We start from the raw sequence: 25,216 nt of genomic DNA, 5'->3' as shown, positions 1-25,216 counted from the left end.
TTTCGAAAGCCCGCAGCTGCATCAATGAAGATTTAAACAATGGAATACTAGACCAGCATTTGAGCCGTCCCTTACTGGTTGCATTGCAATTACCGATTGCTAAACCCAGTTATTTATTTGCCTCGAAATACGTGTTTGATTAATAATCAGTTCGCGTTCAAACTTAACCATTGATTGTTGTATAGTTGCCATGTCCATTATAATTATCCGGGCTGTTATGCCGTGGTCTGTTGATGAATTCTGTGTAAATTCCCAACGTTTCATCTCCGACTGCGGGAGACATCTTAAAGGGGGTCCGTAGTTCGATGGAAGGCCTAACACACCCACTGGCTCGCTACTGACTGACTGTGGGTGTGTCGGAGATGAAATGTTGGGAATCGACACAGAATTCATCAACCGACTACGGCGTAACAGCCCGGATAATTATAATGGACATGATATTTCCGGCCGTGAAAGTCTACATTTTAGTATGTTGTATAGTTGTCATTCAAAAGCATGCCAATTGTAATAATTTTATACAGATCACATTTTACACTGCACTTTATTAACTATGCCTGGTTGTAATTACTTTGCGCCGATGTACGATCGTTCTTGGACTGATAAACAGACGGGCGACGGAGTTACAAAAATCTGTCGCTCGCAAGCAAGCAAGCACCAGTAAGTTTAAACACGGGTGTCAGGTCCGAGCTACACATTTGCAACAATACAATCAATACCACTGCTTGCTTGTCAGCTTGTGGCTGTAGTACTGGATGAACGATCGACTTTTTTAAGACCATTTGTCAGTCTACGTAAAGATCGTACATTGGCTTCAAGTAGTTCCAATGAAACATAGTTTATTAAGTTCGCTGTAGAATATGAATTGCATAAAATTATCACTTCATAGTTGGTGAGATTTTGAATGAAATTCTTAATCACTCTCATATTTCATGACAAATAAATTTCCGGTTTCCGCAGTAGCTTGTTGCAGCGGAGGCTCAATTATTATCGTATTACTGTTTGCGTGTAAAGGTTTGCTAAATTAATATCACATTTTATCATCAAGGTAGCTAAAAATTTACTGACTATATAACTCATCTACATTGGCATGATTTGTAAGCATCGCAGACGTGCACACTTACGGCTGTAGATCGCCGAGAGTAACTAGATCAACAGGTTTTCACTGTACCCCGACCAAAACGCAAGTCCTTTCCTCCCTGTAACTAAAACGGAACATACCTGCACCGTGAACGAAACGTAACTGGTCCAGTATTTTATTTTTTTACATCGTTATTGACTTTAATAGTCAAATCACACAAGTTATCTATGATAAAAGTAATTTTGTTCCGTAAATAAATAAATATCGACCATATTGTTTATATAGACGGAATACTTAACTATGAACTATAAGTCGGATAAAATAGAGATATTTGAAAGGTATATTAATAGAAAAATAATGAGTGTAAAGCAAACTACATATGATTGGAAAAAGTAGAAACCTACCAAAATGTACAGAAAATATTTTGAGTAATGGCAAAGCGGAGGTTAATCTTCTTTGGACAAGTCTACCGAATGAATAAGAACTAGCTAACAAAACAAATATATCTGAGTTTTTGGAAAAAGAAATCGACAATAGCATGGATTACATACATAAGACTAAAACTAGAAAGAAAAAAGTAAAAGAATCGAAAATAGCGGGAAGAGCACTTTTTTAAGAATAAAATACTAAATTTAAGAGGCTTTCGAGGCGGAGGAAATAATAAATCTTAAACAAGATGGACACAAATGTGTGTGAAATCTTATGGGACTTAACTGCTAAGGTCATCAGTCCCTAAGCTTACACACCACTTAACCTAAATTATCCTAAGGACAAACACACACACACCCATGCCCGAGGGAGGACTCGAGCCTCCGCCGGGACCAGCCGCACAGTCCATGACTGCAGCGCCTGAGACCGCTCGGCTAATCACGCGGCGATGGACACAAGATAGGAAACGACAAAATGAAGAGAAATTGAAAGAGCACTGAAAAAAAAAAAAAGAGGGAAGAGGATTGAATGTTACTTGCCGCTTCGGTCAATGCGAAAATAAAAATTACCGAATAAACTAACAATTTTACACTGTGCTGTTGTTATTCCGAAACAATAGTGACGTAAATACCATCTCTGTCTCCGACAAATCAATTGCGCAGCCTGCGACACCGAATTGGATGCCGACGAAACCGCCCGCCTCAGTTACATCGCTAACGTAGCGTCATCAGCTGCAACGAAACCGGTCGGTGGCTGTGGGCGAGGACCTGAGACTCGAAGGGTTGCTGCCTCGCGGGGTGCGCGGAGCACCAACCAGCGGAGAGGTGGCCCTCCCCCTCCCCCTCCCTCACCCCGCCAGTGGGAGGAGCCAGCAGGTTGTACCCCCCGGCGGCGACCCGCGGGGTTGCAGACTGCGCAGACATGTCGAACGGGCGCGGCAGCGAGCGGCCGCAGGCGCGCTTCACGGACTTCAGCGTCGACCGCATCCTGGGGCTGCGGGAGGACCCCCAGGAGGGCCGCCGCCAGCCCACGCCGCCCACGCACCAGCCGGACTTCCAGTGGCTGCACTGTACGCGCTACCGGCCGCCCAAGCTGCCGCGTGAGTACGCCGCCACCGCTTACAGTTGTCCGCACTTCTGAGGCGCTCTTTACAGCTGCAGTAAAGATGGAAAGCCTCATAATAAATTTCTTCTGCTGCTTTTATAGCATTTTATTATGCCACAGCTTTATCATCAGCGGGTTTTGCTGTCACCAATAAATCCCTAACCCCAATTGTCTAAAGAATTGAACTCCAATGTATGAAACGTCAGACCTTCCGGACAACGCCTCGTACAACCGCACAATTTTGTAGGTACGTTCAGTGCTACATGTGGATACTGTCTGCAATATGTGTTGCGAATAGAGTCAGTAGCAAACAAGTAATAAATTAAAACGTCATGCCTGATTCTGAAATTTTTACTGCATAAACGGCGAAAAAGTAGTAAGCGGTAAACTTTTTTTCCTATCGTTATTTTGTGGGGAGGGTGGCGGAGCTGGGGCGGGAAGGGTTGTTCGAAGTAGTCAAGTTCTCTCATTCTGAAATACTGGATGAATATATTCTGTGTAATTTGAACGCGATGAGTTAGCTGCCTCAAGACATGCAAACAGTTTTTAACTGTAATATTTGACTTATTGTGTTAAACGTGAGATCGTACCTCTCAATGAGTAAATTATGATAGCATTTTAAATTTTTGAATTCGGTTAACAAGTGTCTTGAATATCGAAAATCAAAATTTTGTTGACTCTGCAGCCGTTAGACACGCAACCAGCAACTGGGATCGTGCGCCGTGGTCCGGGTTAACAGTTTAGTAATATATATGTAGAGAGCTTCATTGCTTTGTCGACCCACCACAAACGCGTAATTGTTACAGATACGGTACATTCTTAATAACAGTTTATGAAATTGTCGTGAAATACGTACTGACGTGGAGGAGAATATATGCACATTGTTTGTCAACACAGCTACTATAAGTCGATTATTCAACAAAAATCTAAATATATTCTTCTATACTCCTGTGTATATTCCACCAAAATTTTGTAAACAGCAGTTTAAAATGTTCTGTAACAATTCAACTTTGTGGTGCGTTGACTTCGTAATGAACCTCCGTACGTAACAACAGAAAACGATGGTGACGAAGTTGTAACTTCGACATGTGTATTACAAAATAAACATGCCATAAAGACAGTAGATGGAGGATATTATTAAGTGCTCCATCTATTTCACTGTCGTGATTTCCCAAATACAGCCACTATGCTTACCATGAAATTTGCTTCATTTTGTACTTTGTTGTATTTTCTTTACAATTTTTAACCGTCCATTTCCTAGTAAGCAAGTCACCATGAGCCGTATGGCTGAATGAACTCTACTCAGTCTCCAATGACCGCGCTGCACACGCGACATTAAACTCTAATCTTCCTTTCTTTCTTTCCTTCCTTCCTTCCTTCATTCCTCCTTTCCTTCTTCCTACATCTTCAAGGTGAACCTAAATTCCGCTGACAAAAGTTCAAATGTTATTTAGGCGTATTTTCTGAGCATTGTATTACATGCGACAGGTGGTCTCTGGTGCCTCATTACAAAGAAATAGTGTAATTGTTTCGGTTTGTTGCCCCAGTTGTCTTTGTTTCTCCTGAAATACCTTTACAACAGGAAAAATCCTTTTTACATGCAATCATTAAAAATGTGCAAAACACAGAACAATGCGAGAACCCTCAGGTGCAAAAGCACAGCGATGTCATCAAAGCGTCCATTGCATTCAATGAACCTATACACGAAGCGCTTATCTGCTAACTCTTCATCAGTAAACCTACCCGTACTGCTGTGTATCACTGTTGACGTAGAACTGACACTGCTTAAAAAAAATCGAGAAACAGAACCGAACACTACTGAATGAAACCTTGAAGGCGGGAGGGTAAGGCATCCTGATCGTTGTCAGCAGCAAGAGTCACGAGTGACTGGAATAAGTTTGTTTCCAAACAATACAAACAATTGACATTTGCCCTTTTTGCGTTTTTTCAGTCCGATACAGATCAAAAGATAAAGAAAAAAATGAATAAATCGAACGAAATGCAACTCCTATGTAACGAGATACCAATGACCACAGGTTAATTATACCATACTACTCACAAAATCGCTGAAAAATCTCAGATTTTGTCGGTGAAATTTGTTTTTATCCTGTGTAATGTGAACACCACTGTGAAGTGCGTGGCAGAGCGTACTTCCCATTGTACCACAAATTAGGCTTTTTTCCCGTTACATTTGCAGTTGCAGCACGGCAGAATGAGTGCTTAAATGTCTCTGTGCGTGCCGTAATTAGCCTAATCTCCGCCGTCTCTACAGTGCCGATACGCAACAGCCAGTAATACTATCTTAGATTCATCACTTAATACCGATTCTTGAAATTTTCTACGTAGGGACAGTTGGCGTCTATCTTCAACCGTCTGCGACTTGAGGTTCTTCGGAATTCCCATCACGCTCTCTTATCTGTCGAATAAACCTATGTCAATTCTCGCCGCCCTTCTCTCCATTCGTTTACTACCGCATGTTATAAGCCCCATACACTTGAGTAAAATTCTAGAATTTGATACATTTGCCCAGTATCCCATCAATGGTGTGTCATCTTACACTGAGCCTCCATTACATTCCTGTAGAAATTTTTACATCTAGGTATTTTTGTATGTTGATTGATTCCATTGATGATGTTATAGTGAACAGGATACTACGTTCCTGCTTTTCGTAAGGGGAACAATTTTATATTTCTAAACATTTAAAGCGAGCTGCCAATTCGCACCACTTCGAAATCTTATCAGTATATGACTGGATGTTTGTTTGGCTTTATTCAGACAGTACTTAATTATAGATAACTGCAATCACATGCAGAAAGATTGATTAATTTTGTCTCACACAAACAACAAGGACTCAAAACATTTCCTCGCGGCGCGCCCGAAGTTATGTCGGAAGCATGGAGTTACCGGTTTAATTTATATCCTCCTTATTTCGTTCGCGGGTGGTGCACGAGAAGAAAGTCTGCTAGCTTTCCTCTACAAAAGGCAGAGTTTATCCAATTTCACTGTCATTTTCATTACGCGAGGTGTGTGTAGGAGGAAGCAATCTCTTTCTTGCCTCGTCTTGGAACAGCTACGCTCAGATTTTTATGAGTAAACTTTTCTGTGACATACAAGTTCTTTCTAGCAGCTTATTTCACTGTAGGGTTTTTCTCCTGACATTTCTGCGACACTCTCACGACCCTTTTTCTTCTCTCTGCTGGTCTTTATCTCACGCAGTCAGCATATTAACCTGAATTTGGCAATGTTAGTTATAGAGGGTGACCGGGTGACCGGGTGCCCTTCAAGTCGTCCCTCTTCCCCTTCACCGGGGCAGAAATTGTACACTCCGCCTATTTGCATCTGGTGTTCTCCATGTGAAACTGCGAAAACATTTTCGAAACGTTTGTAAATCGTGTAACAGACACAGGACGTAGGTGCCAGTCCGGTATTCATCTAATTGGATGTGGGAAACCGCGAAAAAGCCACATCCAGGTTGCCCAGGACTCCGTCTGTCGTTATCCGCCGGGCGGATTCGTTCTGGGGCCGGCAGGCCTCCCCGAATCTCGAAAGCGGCGTGCTAAAGCGCACGGCTGTCCGGGCCGGTTGTGGCACGCTCACAATCACTAAATAAATCAACGACAGAATGCGCAGTTCTTCTTCAGATATTCCCTGTATCTACCTTACTTAGTTCAATTTGGTAAAGATCCCAGTCAGACCAACGAAACTCTGAGGTGATTGGAAAAGTTTCGTAAGTGACCTCCGTTGATGAGGAATTACACTTAGGATTTTTTAAAGGATTTTCCATTTATTTTCAGTACGGTACCCGCTTGCAAGTGGTCTTCCCACCTTAAACTGACCGAAATGGATGTCTCTAGATATTTGACGGTTGCGGTTATTTACAGTTGTTGATTGCTGATCGAATCATCTTTTCGCCTATTTATTCTATTAAATTTGATTGGGAATCCACTGCCAAATTTTGCGTCAACCATTGTTCAAATACTGGACTTCGTGTATTACGCAACAGTTTTATAATGGTGCCACCTCCGGTATATTACTGCAGCGGTTGTTTACATTAGTCGACTGATTTCATGACAGTCTCACTCTCACGTGGTAGTACTTCATCCCTGTATACCTGCTATGTGTAGCATCATCGGTAATATACACAGGACGATCTAATAATTGCTTATAGCTATCACGTTAACTATTCCTGGATGAATGTAGCTCTAAGTTCTCCCTTTTTCTGTTAAGGATTTGCCATGGACATCCATCCTCAACTGTTGTTTCAGTTACCTGTTTATTTTATATTTTCTCTGACCACTTAATTTTCGACAACCTTCTGCAATGATACGTTTCAATGATTCAGTTTCTGTTTCTCAAGCTTCAGTTCCATGCGATTCTGTGCTCCACAGCTGCAGTTTCGGAAACATGTTCCGTAACGCCATGTGTAAGGGGTAGACAAATGAAAACGGAACATCCGCCAAAACTGGACCATGGAATGGTTCCATTCAAAAGTAATCACCACGCGCACCAACTCCTGTTTCGTAGAACGCTATCTGCCGCTGACGGGTCTACAAGCGCACCATCTCTTGCGCTTCATGTCCGGCTGAACCTCACGTCCACGCATGTCTTTGTTCAGGTCGCCAAAATGTAAAACTCACGCGGTGAAAGATCCGAGCCGTATGGAGAATGTTTGTGTTGTTTCCCAACCACGTCGCTGCAGCGTAGCCTTTATCCGATTGACAGTCTGGGGGCGGACGTTAGCGTGCAACTTACAGGAACTTGTGTGAACGGCTTTGGATTTCTTTGGCGGGGGAGATGTGAGATTTTTCCACTGTTGGCTTTGCCGTTTGCTCTCGGGATCGAAGTGGCGGCACAACGCAATGTCATTATGACCTCCTCCAACTGCAGCAGTGCTCGGCTCGTCGATTTTCTCGAGCGTGGAGTTACAGTCAGTTTATAGCACTATGAAGATACTTTGCAGAAACTGCGATGCGCCATAAAATCAAAACGCCCGAGAATGCTGTCGGACGGAATCATCCTATTGCACGATAACTCCCACCCCCACACTGCCAATCGGACGAAGACTACGCATCAGCGATTTGATTGGGAAACACTGCAGCATCCTCCGCACAATCCGGATCTTTCACCGTGTGGTTTTCACATCTTTGGCGACCTGAAGAAAAAACATGAGTGGACGTCGTTAGAGTTGGACAAGCAAGCGCAAAGCTGGGTGGGATTGTCAATCCGTCAGTGGCCGACCACTCTCTACGAAACAGGAACTGATCGTCTCGTCTAGCTGTGGATAAATGCCTAAACGTGTGTGGTGATTACTTTTGAATGAAACCATTTCGTAGTCCCATTGTGGTGGGTATCTTGATTTTACAGCCCCTCGTAAATGTCTGATATCCACGTACATACGTCGAACAAGAAATGTTTTCTTAGCTTGCGCCAAGATCTACCACATATCTGTTATTTAGTCTATTTTGGTTCGTTTTACTTCCTAGACAGCGTTATCCTTCCACTAGTTGCTCTTCAGTTCCTTCCCTTATTTCGATGTTTAGCAAATAGGTATTCTTCTTCTCCTAACGCTCATCAGCTTTTATTCTTCCGCAATTCAAATTCTCTACAGTGTCGGATGCTCACTCCATTCAACAGGTATTCAAAGCGCTCTTTACTTGCAGCATCTGCGAACCTTAGCGTTGACATCTGCCACCTTGGCTCTTTAATTCCTGTCATGCACTTGGTTCACTGCTTCTTCGACGACAAACGTAAACAACAGTGGCTACAAGTTGCGACCTATTCTTATACCCTTCTTAACACTAATTCATTTTTATTTGTCGTATTATTTATTCTCCTTTGACTTGTGTAGATGTTTTAGATTACTCGACTGCCTTTGCACTTCATCATCATTAATCTCGGAATTTCAAACATATTATTTCACCGTATATTTTACTCAGTGTTCATACACTCAGAAACTAGGCGGTTCTTTTATCTGTAGGCGGCGTATACTTGTGTTCAGCAAACGGTTCATTCCCTCAACATCTATTCCTCCACAGTAAGTACTGTTGCTCAGAATTTAGCAAAACAGTTTTTCATTGCACAGGTGCCCGGCGTCAAACAATTTCAAGAGCAATTTTTTTGGGCTTCGTTTAACTCCCTGAAGTAATTAACGCAGAGTCCAATAGAGCATGCGATGTCCTATACTATCTAATAGCGCAACGTGTTTCCCAACTAGAATGGCATTTATGCGAAAATGAGCCTTCGTAATTCAGGTATTCCAGTGAATCTTAGACGGTTTGCTGACATACTTCCATTTGTCCTCGTTGGCTCCTTATTCCTGCTCAAACTCAAACCTGAACTTCGGAGTTCCTGAAAGGGGTTTATGGTGTCTGGTGTCAGATAAACGCAAGCATTCTGAAAGGTGTAGAAGTTTACATAAAAGTTATGTTTCGGCAAACGTTCAAGAATTGCAGCGGTCAACCGATGGGCAGATGGCTTAATTGCCAAAGACACTCGAGAAAGAAGTAGAGTTCTCATTTATTTTTCGTTAACAATTAACTGATTCGACTAGCTGTTATTAATCTTAATTTATACACAAGAGTTTAATACGGCTTCACACGATCATCATCTGCAAGCGATCCCAACGTTCTCTCCACTTAGATGTCGTGGTCAGCATCGGTAACAGCAGCATACATCGCTCTATGTGCTGCATTCTAGTCAAGGTAACCACACTTCATAATGACATTACTAGTTATGCTATCCTGAAACACCCATTTTGAACCTTGTGTGTTCAAAATGCCGGCGTAAGTCTGTGTTAAATTGTTTTCATTTTTTTGTTTGTGCCGTGTTTATTTTATCTACACTGACCAGATTTCAAAATAAGAAACTGTGCCTTTTCTTAAGAAAAAATGGCTCTAAGCACTATGGGACTCAACATCTGAGGTCATCAGTCCCCGAGACTTAGAACTACTTAAACCTAACTAACCTAAGGACATCACACACAGCCATGCCCGAGGCAGGATTCGAACCTGCGACAGTAGCAGCAGCGCGGTTCAGGACTGAAGCGCCTAGAACCGCTCGGCCACAGTGGCCGGCTGCTTTTTCTCACCTTGATTTATGATAACTGATGTGGTATATGGCACATCACAAATAATTGTTCTGTGGCCTTTTCGGCGAAGTGTTGCCCTAAAGCCTTCGCCATCGCCGCTGTTACTGGCAGCTAAGATTAAAATTTTTTAAAGGTGCCGTACCTCGATCGGTAAAACGGATTCCTTGCAGGATCAATTTGTTGTATGTCTGTCCGATTGCTAAAAAACCCTTTTTCTCAGGAACGGTTAGTCGTAGAAAGTAGAAATTTACGTCAAATACTAAGGTCTACCGCCCCTTGGTCGTGTAAATAACTGAAGCGTCTAAGTCAATGAAATAAAAAAAAAAATCCATTTATGTCACACATTTTAATATTCGAAAACTGACTCATCAAAACCTTTAGGATACTTGCCCTTGTCCTGGAGTCATGAAATTTGGGAAGAAGAAAGGCTTCACAATATAAGAGAGAAAACCGGAATTGTTAGTTTTTAGCTGTATCACACGAAAACGTCTTTTGTTTCACCATTTTTTATCTGACTGTCCGTCTGTTAAGATTCCTTTTTCTCAGGAACGGGTAGACGTATCAAGTTGAAATTTATGTCACATAGTAAGTTCTATGATAACGTAGTGTTGCAGCGTAGATAGGCTACTGTCAATGCAATCAACAGTGTTAGCCATTTATCTCACATATTTTGCTACTCGGAAACACTCATTAAAACTGATAGGATCCTTCTCGTTGACCTAGAATCATGAAATTTGGGAAGAAGCACGGTTTTACACTGCAAGTAAAGGGCAAAAAGCTAGAAAATCGTTAATTTTTTAATTATATCACATGAAAAAAATTCTTCTGTCATTTGTAATCCGACTTCAATCTCAAAATATTCTCGAAAGTCTTGAAATTCCCTGGGCCGATATACTGCCGGTATCAGTGTCGATAACAGCCAAAAATCATTATGATTCTTCCTCCCTGTATGGATGAACTGTCTGTATACATAATTAAGATTATACAGACCCTTCAGAGCGCCACTTCTACTCGCAGCTGGCCTCTCTTCTTTTTTTTTCATACAGGGTGTCGGTAATTAAATTTCCTGTTTCAACACGCTGTGCAAAGAGAACCACTGCTCAGAATGACGTCAAATTTGAGCTGCATATTATTGGAGCAGGGCAGAACGTCAAGGAACAAAAAATTCAACCCAAGTTTAACCAGTAGATGGCGCCGTAAGCGTCAGAATATGCACGCCAACAGACGCGCGACACACGGCTGTACCTCAGTATGCGTCCGAGGCCTCCAACATGGCTGTGTCCATGAAGCACCGCGCGCCGCTGGTAACGCTCTTTTACAAGAACGGCGACTGTGCGCCAGTAGCCCTGCAGAAGTTCCGGACACTCAAGGGTATGTCTGTTAATGGTATGGAGAGAATGTTTACAAAATTCAAAATGACAGGTCCTTTTGTAGTGCAATGTGGCAGAGGGAGAAAAGCAGTTGAACCAACTCTGTCGGAGACATGGCCTCAGCATTGCAGGAGGAGTCGAGTGATGGTATGCAAACATGCAGTGCACGGGAAATCGCCCGAAAGTTGCACATGCCTGCGAGCACAGTGCATAAAATCCTACGAAGCACCCCGCACTGCTCGCCATACAAAATTACCCATGTTCGGGAGCTGCTTTCGGCTGACCTGCCAGCAAGACAAACGTTCGCTTTCTAAGTGGTTGCTCGCATGGAAGTGGACAAATAATGGCCACGGAACTGTCTGTGAAGAGAAGCAGCCCATTTCCAAGGAGATGGCAATACCAAAATTGCAGAATACGAGCACTGGAAAATTGGCACATACATCAGCTATTACTACTTCATTTCACAAAGATGGCAGCGGTGCGGGCTGACGGCATCATTTATCGTAGGGCCGTATTTTTTCGAGGAGGTGAGTCCTACCACTGATAAACGATATGAGAGTCTTTTGCACACCAAGGTCAATCGAACCCTTCAACCGCGTCTGTATGTGGATAAGATCATTTTTATGTAAGATGGCGCTTCTCTGCATATTGCACAGCGAATGAAGTGGCTGATGTAGAGGCATTTCGGAAATGTTAGAATTATCAGCTGTCATTTCCCTAGAGCCTGGCCGTCCAGATCACCTGATTTTAAACCGTGTTACTTCTGGCTGTGTGGTTATCTGAAAGGTGTTGTGTTCAGTGCTCGAATTACGTAGCTGAACTGAAGGCACGCATTGTGCAACGTATTCTGAACGTGATGCCGAGACACTTCGATCTGTTGTGGAACATACTGTTTAACGATTTGAATTTGTGGCCGAAAACAGTGGGCAGCATACTGAATATATCTTGCGCCACTCTCACGACGTTTATAAACCGATGCCATTTTGCTTGTTATGCGCTTTTTGAACCCAGATCAGTTAAAGGCCGATTTTTCCCTTCCTCTGCGGTACGACCTTGCCATGTAGGATGGGCTAACCCAACTAACAGTGCCACACCTGTTGACTGCCGAACTTGTGCAGTCATGCACATTGAACAGTACTGATGGTGTAATTTGCAATTATAGCCGATTCCATTTGCATGAAGACGCTTATAGGGCCATCTATTGGAGTTCTCCTTCTCCTTCTTTTTCTCCAATCCCCCCCCCCCCCCCCCCCTGCGTCAATAATATGCTGTTGAAATTTGACGCCTTCTGAGTAGTAGTTATCTTTCTACAGCGTTTTGAAACTGGAATTTTAATTACGGACAACCTGTATATTTCTCAACATATCTTCCATTGACCTCAATTCATTTGATCAAATAAAATTACAATTCTTCTTAATCCTTTGTAAGTTCGTGAAATACACTTTTCCGTGTATCTCCGATATAACAGTCTACACTTTCTTTTCCTACACAGTTGTGATGTCTTGTGTGTTGTGATCCTGCAATCTACCTGTCTGTAGTTCAACAGTAATTTGGCATTTCGTTTTTGACAATTATTTCTGGCTTGTGGTCCAACCATTCTTTGCCGCTCGCTGATCGTAATTTTGGCGTAAATTCCAGTGGATCGTGTATGCTACAGCATTGTACCTGTGCTCCTGTACGGTCTGAGGGAGCTCTTTTAACAACTTAAGATGTGGTCAGTTGTTTCCTAGCTTCTTTGCATAGTCTCCATTTTAGGTCTTCTGCTGATACTTCGACTGGCTTTGATGGCGCTAGTTCTGATGGCTTGTTCCTGTACACCAAAAACCAGTCTTCCAATTCCCTTCCTTAGGGTTTCGTTCGTCAGCCATTTCTGACATTTTCTTTATTTATTTTACCCTAGATCTTCTCCAAAAACTACCTTTATTCTGAAGGCTATCAGTTTGGCATTGTAGCACAGCTTTCCGGTATTGGCTCTCGTTCGAGACACTTTCCGTTGTTGACATCCTAGCCGATTTTTGGCTACCTTCCACCCAGTTTGCCTATTTCTGCTCCTCGTCTTCCTTTGTCTGTCCTACTTGCAGGTGTCCTCTACCGCCTATTTTGTCGACGTCACTCCCAACGTGAAGAGCACGGTGAATTGTCACGAGTTTTCTTGTTTTTACTGTCCAGGTTATTCAGCTCTGGTGGTGTCCAGCTGTTAGCACTTGATGGCTTGTCTGTTCGGAATTGTCATTGCTGATGGTTCAGACTGTATTCTTTACAGATTGCATTTTAGCACTCTGCGTAGAGCTACAGATCATGCATATGCCGCATGTGGGGTATTTTCTAAGAAATTGTCACTGTTTGGTATGCCACATTTGTTTTCTGAGAGATGATTGACAGTGGAATAAAGACAGCAATGATGGAACACTAGTGGGAACAATGAATCCACCTGGAAAATGACACTCTTGGTGTTAACTAGTCCGTAACTTTTATTTCTTCCTGTGTTACGTCGATTTTTTTTTGGTGAATTTCCTGACGTTTTTGCCGACCCACGTTTCCATATGTAGTGAGCAAAAGGCTTTTTGTAATCAATCCTGGTTACATATACGTTTGTTTTCTGCCTTCTTCATTTTTCCAGAATCATTTCGTCGATCGGGAATTGGTCCTCCGTGCGCCTGGTTCTTCACTGTTACAGTTTTCTTCTGCTGGTATAACGCAGTTTTCTTCTAGAAAGTCCTGAATTCTGTCGGTATAATGCCTACCAGCAACTTGAACATGGTAGGCAAACATGTTATTGGCTAGTAATTTCCGGGTTTTACTCCTTTATGTGTGCCCATATGTATTAAATACGGTTTTCCAGTTCTTAGCCATTCACAGATGTTGCCTGTCTATAGCAAACTTTAAATAGTTCAGGCATTTTCACATGCAGACTGGTCAGGTATTTGGGCCAGAAGCTGTGCACTTGATTATTAACGGGGGATATCCAGTTCCAGACTGCCTGGTCTCTTTCTTGCATTATTTGAATTGCCTTTTGGTTTGTTGCTCCATTGGGTCAACTCCATTGATTAGATTCAAGGCCCACCCACATTTGCTTATTTTATCATCATTATTTAAATCGTAAGCATGTGTGTGTGTGTCATTAAAAGTGGGGACGACCTCAAGTTATATTTGGTTTAGTTGGGAGTGCGGTGTGCGTGGGAAGGAAGGAGACCTTACATAACTGTGAACCTTCCCAGGAGCAAATCGTGGATTCACGCCTGCACAGATTCCTTGTTAACTCCCATATACATATGTATCTGCACCGTGACCCACTTTTTGAATCAAAATAATTAATCACTGCACGCTATATGAAACTTACACTGATGATCAAAGCAATTCTGACCACCTCCTTAATAGCAAGCTGGTTCGCGCCAGGAATGCAGTACAGAAGCGGTTCTGCATGGCTTGGATTTAATAAGTATTTTTTAGATTTCCAGAGATGTTTGACGCCGGATGTCTGCACACAGTTCACGGAAGTCCAGTAAATTATGGGCCGTAGGTTTGCGTGGAACTGGCTCTCAACAGTGATCCAGATCTGTTCCATTAGGTTCCGGACAGGCGAATTACGAGGCTAAAACATCGAAGTGTGTTCACTGTCGTGCTCCTCAGACCACTGTAGCGCAATTCCGGTTTTGTGTCAATGACAATAAACTTTATAACTTTCGGGGATGGCATCAAGCATGAAGGGATGCTATTGATTTGTAGTAACATTCACGTGGTCCATAGTTGTCACAGTGCCTTCGAGTACTGCCACATATGTCCCGCATAGCATAATACCGTACTCACCAGCCTGTCAGTTAAACAGTGCATGTTTCGAGCAGCCATTCACCTGGATGATGGCGCATCTGGACATGATCACCGACCTTGTGTAACAAGGAACGTGATTCATCCCGCCAAGTGATACGTTTCCAGTGACCAAGGTCGAATCTCAATGATCTCGTGCCCACTGCAATGGTAACTGATGATGTCGTTGAGTCAACATGGGAGCACGTAGCGGTCGTGAGTTGTGGAACCCCATTTTCAACAATGTGCGCTGAACGATATGCTCCAAAACATTTTTGTCTGCACTGGCATTGTGCTCTGTCGCCAGATCCGCCACAGATCGCTTCCAGTCCTGCTTTCGAGGATGGACAATCCTCGACCTCCACACTCTGTGATGATACGTGAACGTCTGACACCTCATCATAAACTCATCGTCCTTCAATCACTTTCCATAGATGCCCATGACAGTAGCATGCAAACTACAATGTTTGTTCCCAGGTGCTGGGCCATAACACCCTGCTCCTTGTCAAAGCCGCTTATGTCAGTGCATTTCCCCATCTGTGGCCCGTGTCGTCGTTGGGACGATTCCCCATTCGTCCCTGTTCTGCTTAAATAATTTTGCTACCACTTAACGTGAGCCGCAGCGACACCAGACCACATTCGGTCTCGCAGGGACAGTGGTCATAGTGTTTTGGCTCATCAATGCATGACATGGACTACTTGTGGTAGTTGCCAATAAACATAACACGTTGCATTTTCTAAAAAAAAGAAAAAAGGCTTATCGACAATACATACCAACAACAACCGCTTAATAAAATTTTATTTTGAAGGAATATTTCAGACATCTGAATGTATCCTGCCGAAAACCTGAACTGGCGGACACTTGAAGATACGTGAAAGATAACATTTAATGGTTTAAAAACTAGTGTTCATTGAGGAATCTAAGGACATACTACAGCCCCCTATGTATCGCTCCAATAGCGACCACGAAGACAAGATAACTGTAGTGGTCACAGAGGTACTTACACAGTCATTCTTCACACGCTCCATATGCGAACAGAATGGGAAGAAATCCTACAATGTGGTAAAATGAGAGGTACCCACTGCCATGCATTTCACAGTGATTGTCCAAGTGCGTTTCTAGATATTGCAGAAAAAGACCTATGCTGACTTCCTTCCTCCTACAATGATCACCGCGTTCTCTGTAATTGCTTTCCGTCCGATGCTGTCCTTGCATATAACACATTCCATAAATTTGCAGTACTTTCTCAATGTTCCACCATATTACTGCCATTTCAACGTACCGTTACAGTTTCAGCAGTGTACAATACACTTTCCGATTTTCTACTATTTTTATTCTCTCTTAACAATTCTCCTGCACTTCAGCCTACTCTTCATCACTACAGGATAGTGATCTCTCTGTCTGCTCCTGGGTACGTCTTACAATCTAATGGTCTCTCTGTCTGCTCAGGTACGTCTTACAATCCAATGCCAGATTCCAGAATCTCTGCATCACTATGATGTAATCCAGATGGTATTTTCTCGCGTCTATAGGCGTTTTCCAAGAAGACCTCTCTTTTTTTGAGTTTTGAACAGTGCAGTCGCTAGTATTTATTTCAGTTCTCAATTAACCTTTCTCCTCTCTCATTCACACTGCCAAGCCCATTTTATCCCGTAACTGTGTCTTCTATTCATTTCTCTGCGACAGCGTTTCAATTCTCCATTTTCATCCCTTTTTCGCAAATCAAGTTACCCGTTAACTTCCCCCATATTCTCCGTGTACCTTCTCATTTTTTCCTGTGAAGTCAGCCTATACACTTGAATTATCGTTGTTACCATTGGTATGTTGCCAGTTATGATGAGAATAATGCTATCACTGAATCATTGAACTTAGCAGCTCCTTCTCTGCCCTGCCTTCCTGTTCATAAGGAATCGAACTCCGTTTAATCCATTTTACGTTGCTGTTGATATTACACTATATTCATCTGATGAGGATAGGTTTACACAATGGCATCAAAGGTATACAAAAAAAAGGGCACCACGAATAGTCACGGAGTTGTCTAACATGGGGGGGGGGGGGGGGGGGCGGCGGGGGTGAGTATAATGGGAGTGTATGCCTGACTGGGATTCGAGCCTGGAACATTGTATTCTGTGCTGTTGGCGACTGATCATAACTTCATGGTCAGTACCTCTCTCCCACTTTCCTAAACTATACCTAAGTTCTCCCGCATACATTGCGGCACCGCCTGGAAGCAGTGTTATTGCAAAGAAAAGTCTATCCACAGCCTAGGGGATTGTTTCCAGAATGAAATCTTCACTCTGTATTGGCGGATGTCTGTTTCAAATCTTCCTCTCAGATTAAAACTGTGGGGCTGTTCATCAGAACCATATCTATCGCAGGCTATGCTCTTAGTGACTCAGTTGTCCAGGCATGACACGATTCCCCCTCAAAGCTTCAATACTGGAAGTATACCCGTTATACTTCCCGGGTCGACTCCCCATCCGATGCACAGTTTTATTCTGCAAGGAAGTTGCAAATTGTCATTGGCATCCTTGTATCACTTCTGTAGTGTCAGTGAAATACCCAAGGAGGCACATAAGCAGTCCTTCATCCCATGTACCATTCGTGCATGTAATGGCACAATAAAACTGTGTAGTGATCCTCAGAGTATGGATGTGGATGTTTTCAAAATGTTTCCTCTTGTCCGACAATAGACGCTCTCTGCTTATAATGGTCCAGTCACATTTATGTACCACCGCCTGCATATGTTTGATGTCAACGTGAAAGAACCACTCACAGAGGGCAGTTGGCAACTCTGGCAATGGAGGGAATACAAAGTGTGTTGGGGGAACGCGGAAAACAGTGAAGATGCTGTTGTAATGCAGTAATGGAGGTAAGTGTGCATGGTGATCATATCCCATATTGATGTTGGGGTACATGCTCAGAAAACAGTGGCATTTTGTAGCATGTGTTTCGGGACGGTTTTCTCAATTTATCATCAATACTGTGGACTTACAGATCTGTGTCAAGTGTGTTCCCTATGTGCCTATGCTATTAGCACCAGTTTTGTGTAGTGCCATGCTGTGTGGCACCGCATTCTGCAATTATCCTTCATTTATGAGCATGAGTGTATATCATTGGCAAACCAAACAATTTTCATTTTTTCGCTCTGAACTTCAATTTTCTTTCCAAATTTCTACTTGACTTGCTCAATATACAGACTGAACATCATCTGGGAGAGCCTACAACACTGTCTCCCTCTCTTCTCATCCACCACCTAGTGACGGTTTGCCTTTTCGTCGTTTGTTGTCCTCGGTGTCGACATACTGCGTTGTGATACTGGCTGAAAAATGGGGTGTGGAAGTACGACGCTGTCTACCTTAAATAATGTAGCGGACAGGTGCACAGTTGCATTTCACTGTAGTTTACTTTCACTGTTCACAACCCCCCCCCCCCCCCCCCCAACAATACACAGTTATATACGGGTGGTGCACTATTGTTTCAACTTTCCATAAGCCTCATTAATAGTTTGCAGACAAACCTGCACATACTGCTACAATATATTGAACATTGATGAGCAGTAAAACCTTAACCAAAAAGTTCACAGTTCTTGAAGAATAGAAAGGTACATATAGAACAGACACTGTCGTTGTTTTAACACACGACCTAATTGGTTAACACTTATTTCACAGTGAAGTTGAAGCATTGTTGTTGTTCTAATCAACACAGGTTTCTTGATGAAACTTGGCCGTGGACTGACTGTTTCGGGACCAAAAATCGGGCCCTTATATATCCTCACAATAATAGGTACTGAAACTACACATTGTTCGAAGTTTAATTTACAGAAATTACAATTAAAACTTACCTCATTAAATTAACTGAATACATTGAAAAACTGGTTCTTTTTACATTTCTTCTACTACAAGAGTTAAACCAAATTATTTGTTTAAATCATGAAATTAACATATATAGTTAAGCAAACAATATTTTTGACAAAACTATTAATTTCTTTGGAATTCTTGTTAATTTGTTTTCAAATAGAGTGAAATAAATTCTTAAAGAATGCTAGTGTTTTGTCTTCCAAATGTTTATAATTATTACAGAATTTAAGTTATGAAACAATTACTGATTTCACCCTATAACAAAAGATACTAACTAGGCACAATCGAAATAAAATATAAAATCAATTACATAGATAAAACTATGTGCAAAATTAGATCTTGTGTTATATTCTTTAAAACCGAGGGCCAACCTTTCTCTTTTATGAAAATGCCAATTTTACTCGCATTTGTTAATGGTAATTAGTTAGAAATGCAAAAAAATGAATTTTGAGGATTCATTTGGCAAAACAAGAGGGGAAGTGAAAATATCCCACCTTGCTTTGCCACAACCTTCCTCTCATGCCCCAAGGTTCTTACAGCTGCAGTTTGTTTTTGTACAAGTTTCAGATAACTTTTCAATCCCCATTCTTTCAAAATTTCCAAGAGCATCTTCTAGTCAACATTACAAATGATAATTGGCTTGTAGTGATCTAACTGCTTTCAGAAAGAATCAGAGATCCAATCAATGGACTGGACAACATACACTGCTAAAAGCCAAGAAAACAGATTACAAGCAGTACTGCAAAATAAATAAATGAAATAAAACAGACACTTCACGTTTTTATGGCAAATAAATGCCACTTCTTAGTTTCCACTAACCTTGTCAAGTCTGTCTCTTCCTTCAACCACCACCTCCAGATGACTGATACCTCTGGAACGTGCTGTTCCTGGCAGAACTTTCTGTAAAGTTGTTAATGATACTGAGAGAACAGATGAAGTTGATGGACAGTACCTAATGCTGCACTGAGCCTTGTAGGTGCTGACCACAACATTCTGGATGTACTGTGTACATACATTTTTTGCACATTAGGGGATATCAACAAATCTGCTCCAGATGTGCAGACAGCACCAAAACACTAGTGCAAGCAGCTTGTGGAAACTATGAAGGACATAGTTCCTGTATTGCTTGCAGCCAGAAACATGCCCTCTTGGTGCCACCATTCAGAATTGGAAGAAAGTAAAATACCTGCACCCAATTACAATTTGAATCTGATAGCTGTTTCTTCAAACCCTTGTTAAAACAGGCTCTGAAATTTCAACATGCTCCCCCCCCCCCCCCCCCCCATCTTTCCGGACTCAGCTGAAGTCATTCCTAATAATGATAATGAAAATTTGGTGCCAAAAGTTTTATGTTGAATGCTGGAGCAATTGGTGATTGCAGAAGCCATATGTATCACTCCAAAACTACTGATTGTAAGGGGATGCTTGACATATATCTATCTCCAATCGACACATAACATAGATTCAAATGCAATGATCTTATTGATTAAATTATACTAAAAGCAAGGTAAAAAATATATTTCCCAGTAGTTCATAAGAAACAATGAGTAAGTGCAAAGTAGGTCACTATTATTTTATTTTCTGCTTTACTAATTTTATTTACTCAAAAAACCAGTTTTTCATTTAAATGTAACCCTTTTGAAAGAGTAAAAAACTGGAAGAATTGGGCATGAAAACAATAATAAATCTATTCTCAATATTTAATCCAAACCAAAGTTTGCATACACATTAAGCAAAATGGTTGCTGTGTGATATGTACGCTAACTTCTTACTGAAATATGCAGACTGGTGTAATTAAACTACATTAATGTTACTGCATGAGTTTAAGGAAGGAAAAATTAAGGACAAGTGTATATTATTGTAGGGCCAAAAGCAATTAAGGAACTAACATGATGTTGCTTTCAAAATCAAACTCAACTTTGAATGAGAAACATACAGAGAAAAACTTTTCTCTCGTCCATGCTTCCAAGATTTCGAGGTGTCATGTGAAGTCACATACATGGTCACAGCCAGTCACTGCACTCTTGGCAATGTGCTGCTCTGTGTATTTAATTGGAAACATTTATTGCTGGATCCAAAATATTTCTCTGAGCTGCTACACTATCAAATCAGTTTCAGTATGGTTTACCAGCTTCACTTTGAGTTGCAAGACATTGTTAAACTTCTCACAATGTCAAAGTCAATAATCAATAACTATGTAAGTTCACCACCAGCAGTCCAGTACACTACTTCCAAATGGTTATTAGCAACTTCTGCCAAAAAATACAACACCACAACAGGCATGCTCTTCCAACTCCTTAGAGAAAAAGGTACACAAAAACAACACACTCAAATTTCTACAGAAACTAATACAATTTATTCACTTCTACTAAACATTGCGCAGATTGTCTCATCCACTAAAACTCTACGGTCCAGCACTCTTACTCACTTGATCCTGGAGCTCTGGTTATTTTTCGTATGTTACTGTTCCTCATAAGACATTCCATTAAAGAAAATATTGTACTACATGAATTTGGGACTGCTTTATCAAATGGCAAGGAGCTTAACATGCAACATGGGATGAACAGTACTTGTTTGGGCAGATTCCAGCCACATGTTACATCAGCTAAAACACCAGAGAAATGTCACTGAGTGTTAGGAGATACCTCACACATCCAGAGAGAGAGAGAGAGAGAGAGAGAGAGAGAGAGAGAGAGAGAGTCCATTATACATCACATCCCTAAATACTTCTGTTTTCTTAAAATGGCTCTAAGCACTATGCGACTTAACTTCTGAGATCATCAGTCACCTAGAACTTAGAACTAATTAAACCTAAGTAACCTAAGGACATCACACACACACATCCATGCCTGAGGCAGGATTCGACCCTCCAACCGTAGCGGTCGCTCGGTTCCAGACTGTAGCGCCTAGAACCTCATGACCACTCCAGGCGGCCTTCTGTTTCCTTCCTTCTGTCCCATCTGCTAAATCTTACCCTATGATTTCTAACATTTCCTCTGACCAGTTAATTTCTCCTCCACATTTGATTCCTCCTGCAGTGCTACCGTTCATTTCCATTAGATGTAATTACATTTGTAGCATAGAAATTGCATAACACTGCACTAATAACACTGATATTTCTTAAATTTTATGGATTCATTACTATGTCTATTGTTATAGTTGTTATTATCTTTAACATTAGGGACAGTTTATGTATTGGGTGTATTTTAGTGTTGACGCCCTGAAGATCTCTGGTCAGATGTCAGGGAAGGTCTAAGGGCCTAATCTTGCCAGCTCAAATAAATTCATAAATAACTAAACAAATGCCAACTATTTGCAGGTACGCGGCGGAATGCTGAAGATGGGGATGAAATGCAACGACAGAGGCGACTGGGCCGCACACCAAGAGTGCCATTCTACCGCTGGCAGGTGACGTTACTTGAGCAGCAATATCAACGTCACAATTATCTCAGTACCACAGCAATCTCTGAGCTAGCTGCTATGTTACAGCTATCATACAACAGGGTAAGCCACACAATTACTTCACTGACAAGAAAATATTAAACATACACTACTGGCCATTAAAACTGCTACACCCTCGTGTAAGGAGGAGAAAAGCGTACCATCACGTTTCCGACTTTGATAAAGGTTGGATTGTAGCCTATCGCGATTGCGGTTTATCGTATCGTGACATTGCTGCTTGCGTTGGTTGAGATCCAATGACTGTTAGCACAATATGGAATCAGTGGGTTCCAGTGGGTAATAAGTAACACTGTGCTGGATCCCACTAGCAGTCAAGATGACAGGCATCTTATCAGCATGGCTGTAACAAATCGTGCAGCCTCGCTCGATCCCTGAGTCAACAAATGGGGACGTTTGCAAGACAACAACAATCTGCACGAACAGTTCGACGACATTTGCAGCAGCATGGACTATCAGCTCTGAGACCATGGCTGTGGTTACCCTCAACGCTGCATCACAGACAGGAGTGCCTGTGATGGTGTACTCAACGACGAACCTGGTTGCACGAATGGCAAAACATCATTTTTTCGAATGACTCCAGGTTCTGTTTACAGCATCATCATGGTTGCTTCTGTGTTTGGCGACATTGCAGTGAATGCACATTGGAAACATGTATTCGTCATCGCCATACTGGCGAATCACCTGGTGTGATGGTATGGGGTGCCATTGGTTACACGTTTCGGTCACCTCTTGTTCGCATTGACGGCACTTTGAACAGTGGATGTTACATTTCAGATGTGTTACAACCATTGGCTCTGCTCTTCACTTGATCCCTGCGAAACCCTACATTTCAGCAGGATAATGCACGACTGCATGTTGCAGGTCCTATACGGGCCTTTCTGGATACAGAAAATGTTCCACTGCTCCCCTGCTCAGCATATTCTCCAGATCTCTCACCAACTGAAAACGTCTGGTCAATGGTGGCTGAGCAACTGACTCGTCCCAATATGCCAGTCACTACTCTTGATGAACTGTGGTAACGTGTTGAAGCTGCATGGGCAGCTGTACCTGTACATGCCATCCAAGCTCTGATTGACTTAATGCCAGGTGCATCAAGGCCATTATTACAGCCAGATGTGGTTGTTCTAGTTACTGATTTTTCAGGATCTATACACCCAAACTGCATGAAAATGTAATCACATGTCAGTTCTAGTATAATATATTTCTCCAATGAATACCCATTTATCATCTGCATTTCTTCTTGGTGTAGCAATTTTAATGGCCAGTAGTGTAAATGGAGGGATGTTGAAGTTCCTTAAGCTGCCACTAAATACATAAATGATATGTTGTTGTTGTGATCTTCAGTCCTGAGACTGGTTAGATGCAGCTCTCCATGCTACTCTATCCTGTGCAAGCTTCTTCATCTCCCAGTACAAATGAATCTGCTTTGTGTATTCATCTCTTGGTCTCCCTCTACGATTTTTACCCGCCAGTACCAAATTGGTGATCCCCTTGATGCCTCAGAACATGTCCTACCAACCGATCCCTTCTTCTAGTCAAGTTGTGCCACAAACTCCTCTTCTCCCCAATTCTATTCAATACCTCCTCATTACTTATGTGATCTACCCATCTAATCTCCAGCATCCTTCTGTAACACATTTTGAAAGCTTCTATTCTCTTCTTGTCTAAACTATTTATCGACCATGTTTCACTTCCACACATGGCTACACTCCATACAAATACTTTCAGAAACGACTTCCTGACACTTAAATCAATACTCGATGTTAACAAATTTCTCGTCTTCAGAAACGCTTTCCTTACCATTGCCAGTCTACATTTTATATCCTCTATAAATAAATGATATATTTTCACAAACAAACCTTGGATTTTAGTAGCATATAATTTACAATATGTGGTGGATAACCTAATTCTTAAGAGAAATTTTAGTAACTGCAGAATCACAAGCACTTGGTAACAATATTTATTGTGATTGTATAGGTCAAAATTTGGTTCCAAAATCGGCGGGCGAAAGAGCGACGCAAAGAAGAGATGAAAAGGATACAGCAAGAAGGAAATGACTATAACAGAAGTACCAACCTTGAACTGGATTCTACAGCACAATCAGCATCACCATCACCATCACCACCAGCAGTATTACCACCATCACCACAATATAGGTCTTCAAAGATTGCTTCAGTGCTGCCTTCAGCTTCTCATCATGAAAGAACATTGAATTCTGAAGTTTCTGCCTTTTCTAATTATCAGCTGTATCACACTACTGTTGAAGGTATGAGCACAGTACACCATCAACCACCGGCTACTGAACAGTGTCTCACAGATTCTGAATATAAGCATATTGCTAGTGCTGTGTGAATGGCTTTATGTTCTAAAAGAAGTTATTTATTGTAGCAGCAGTCATACTTCATGTGTGATGTTTAGGACATTATATAAAGTGTTGTGATTATTCTCTCACAATTGCTTAATGTCAGCTAACTAAAGTTTGGTAACGGAACAATAGTCAAAGACTCTATTTTTATGCAATATATAATGCTGGAAGTTTTCAGCAAGATACTTCAGATATAAATGATCATCTTGGGAGAAGTGAAGGCTATTAATGTACAATCATTATGAATAAAGGTGATATTCAGCTAAAATTTAAGTGTTGGGGTATTAAGCTTCTTTTCCAACAGTGTTTATTTGTGAGGTTTCCTTTTTGTGTCTGCAAATTCTACACCGTGCTTTAAGTTTTACAAAAGTGTGAGAGTCTGAAGCTTGAAGCTGAACTGCACCTCTATTTATGACTGTGTCTTATTGCGAGTAAGTACTGAAAGGAGTAATATAATTCTGAGAAAGTGGTAATTTACCCCAGTTACTTAATGAGATGAATTTCATATTTTAACCCTTTTGTGGGTATATTTTTTTTGTAGCAAAACTCAGCACAGATATTTCTTTGCTATCCTATTAGAATTATTGTCAACTGACTATATTTATTCCTATATTTATTTCTTGATAATTTTATTTTAGTCATTTAGGACCAAAAAA

At 41.6% G+C, this 25,216-nt stretch overlaps 1 protein-coding gene across 1 annotated transcript; it reads left to right on the top strand.

The window, feature by feature from the left end:
- The first annotated feature begins 2,428 nt into the window (after window positions 1-2,428).
- On the top strand, window positions 2,429-24,833 carry LOC126345582 (paired box protein Pax-6-like). The gene is made up of 3 exons (XM_050002116.1): window positions 2,429-2,606; window positions 22,053-22,237; window positions 24,173-24,833. The coding sequence occupies exons 1-3, from the start codon at window positions 2,429-2,431 to the stop codon at window positions 24,545-24,547; spliced, it is 738 nt and encodes a 245-aa protein (XP_049858073.1). The 3' UTR covers window positions 24,548-24,833.
- Window positions 24,834-25,216: the final 383 nt, after the last annotated feature.

This window comes from Schistocerca gregaria, chromosome 1, assembly GCF_023897955.1.
Source record: "Schistocerca gregaria isolate iqSchGreg1 chromosome 1, iqSchGreg1.2, whole genome shotgun sequence".
Classification (NCBI taxonomy): domain Eukaryota; kingdom Metazoa; phylum Arthropoda; class Insecta; order Orthoptera; family Acrididae; genus Schistocerca; species Schistocerca gregaria.
This window is presented reverse-complemented; position numbering and strand designations above follow the sequence as displayed.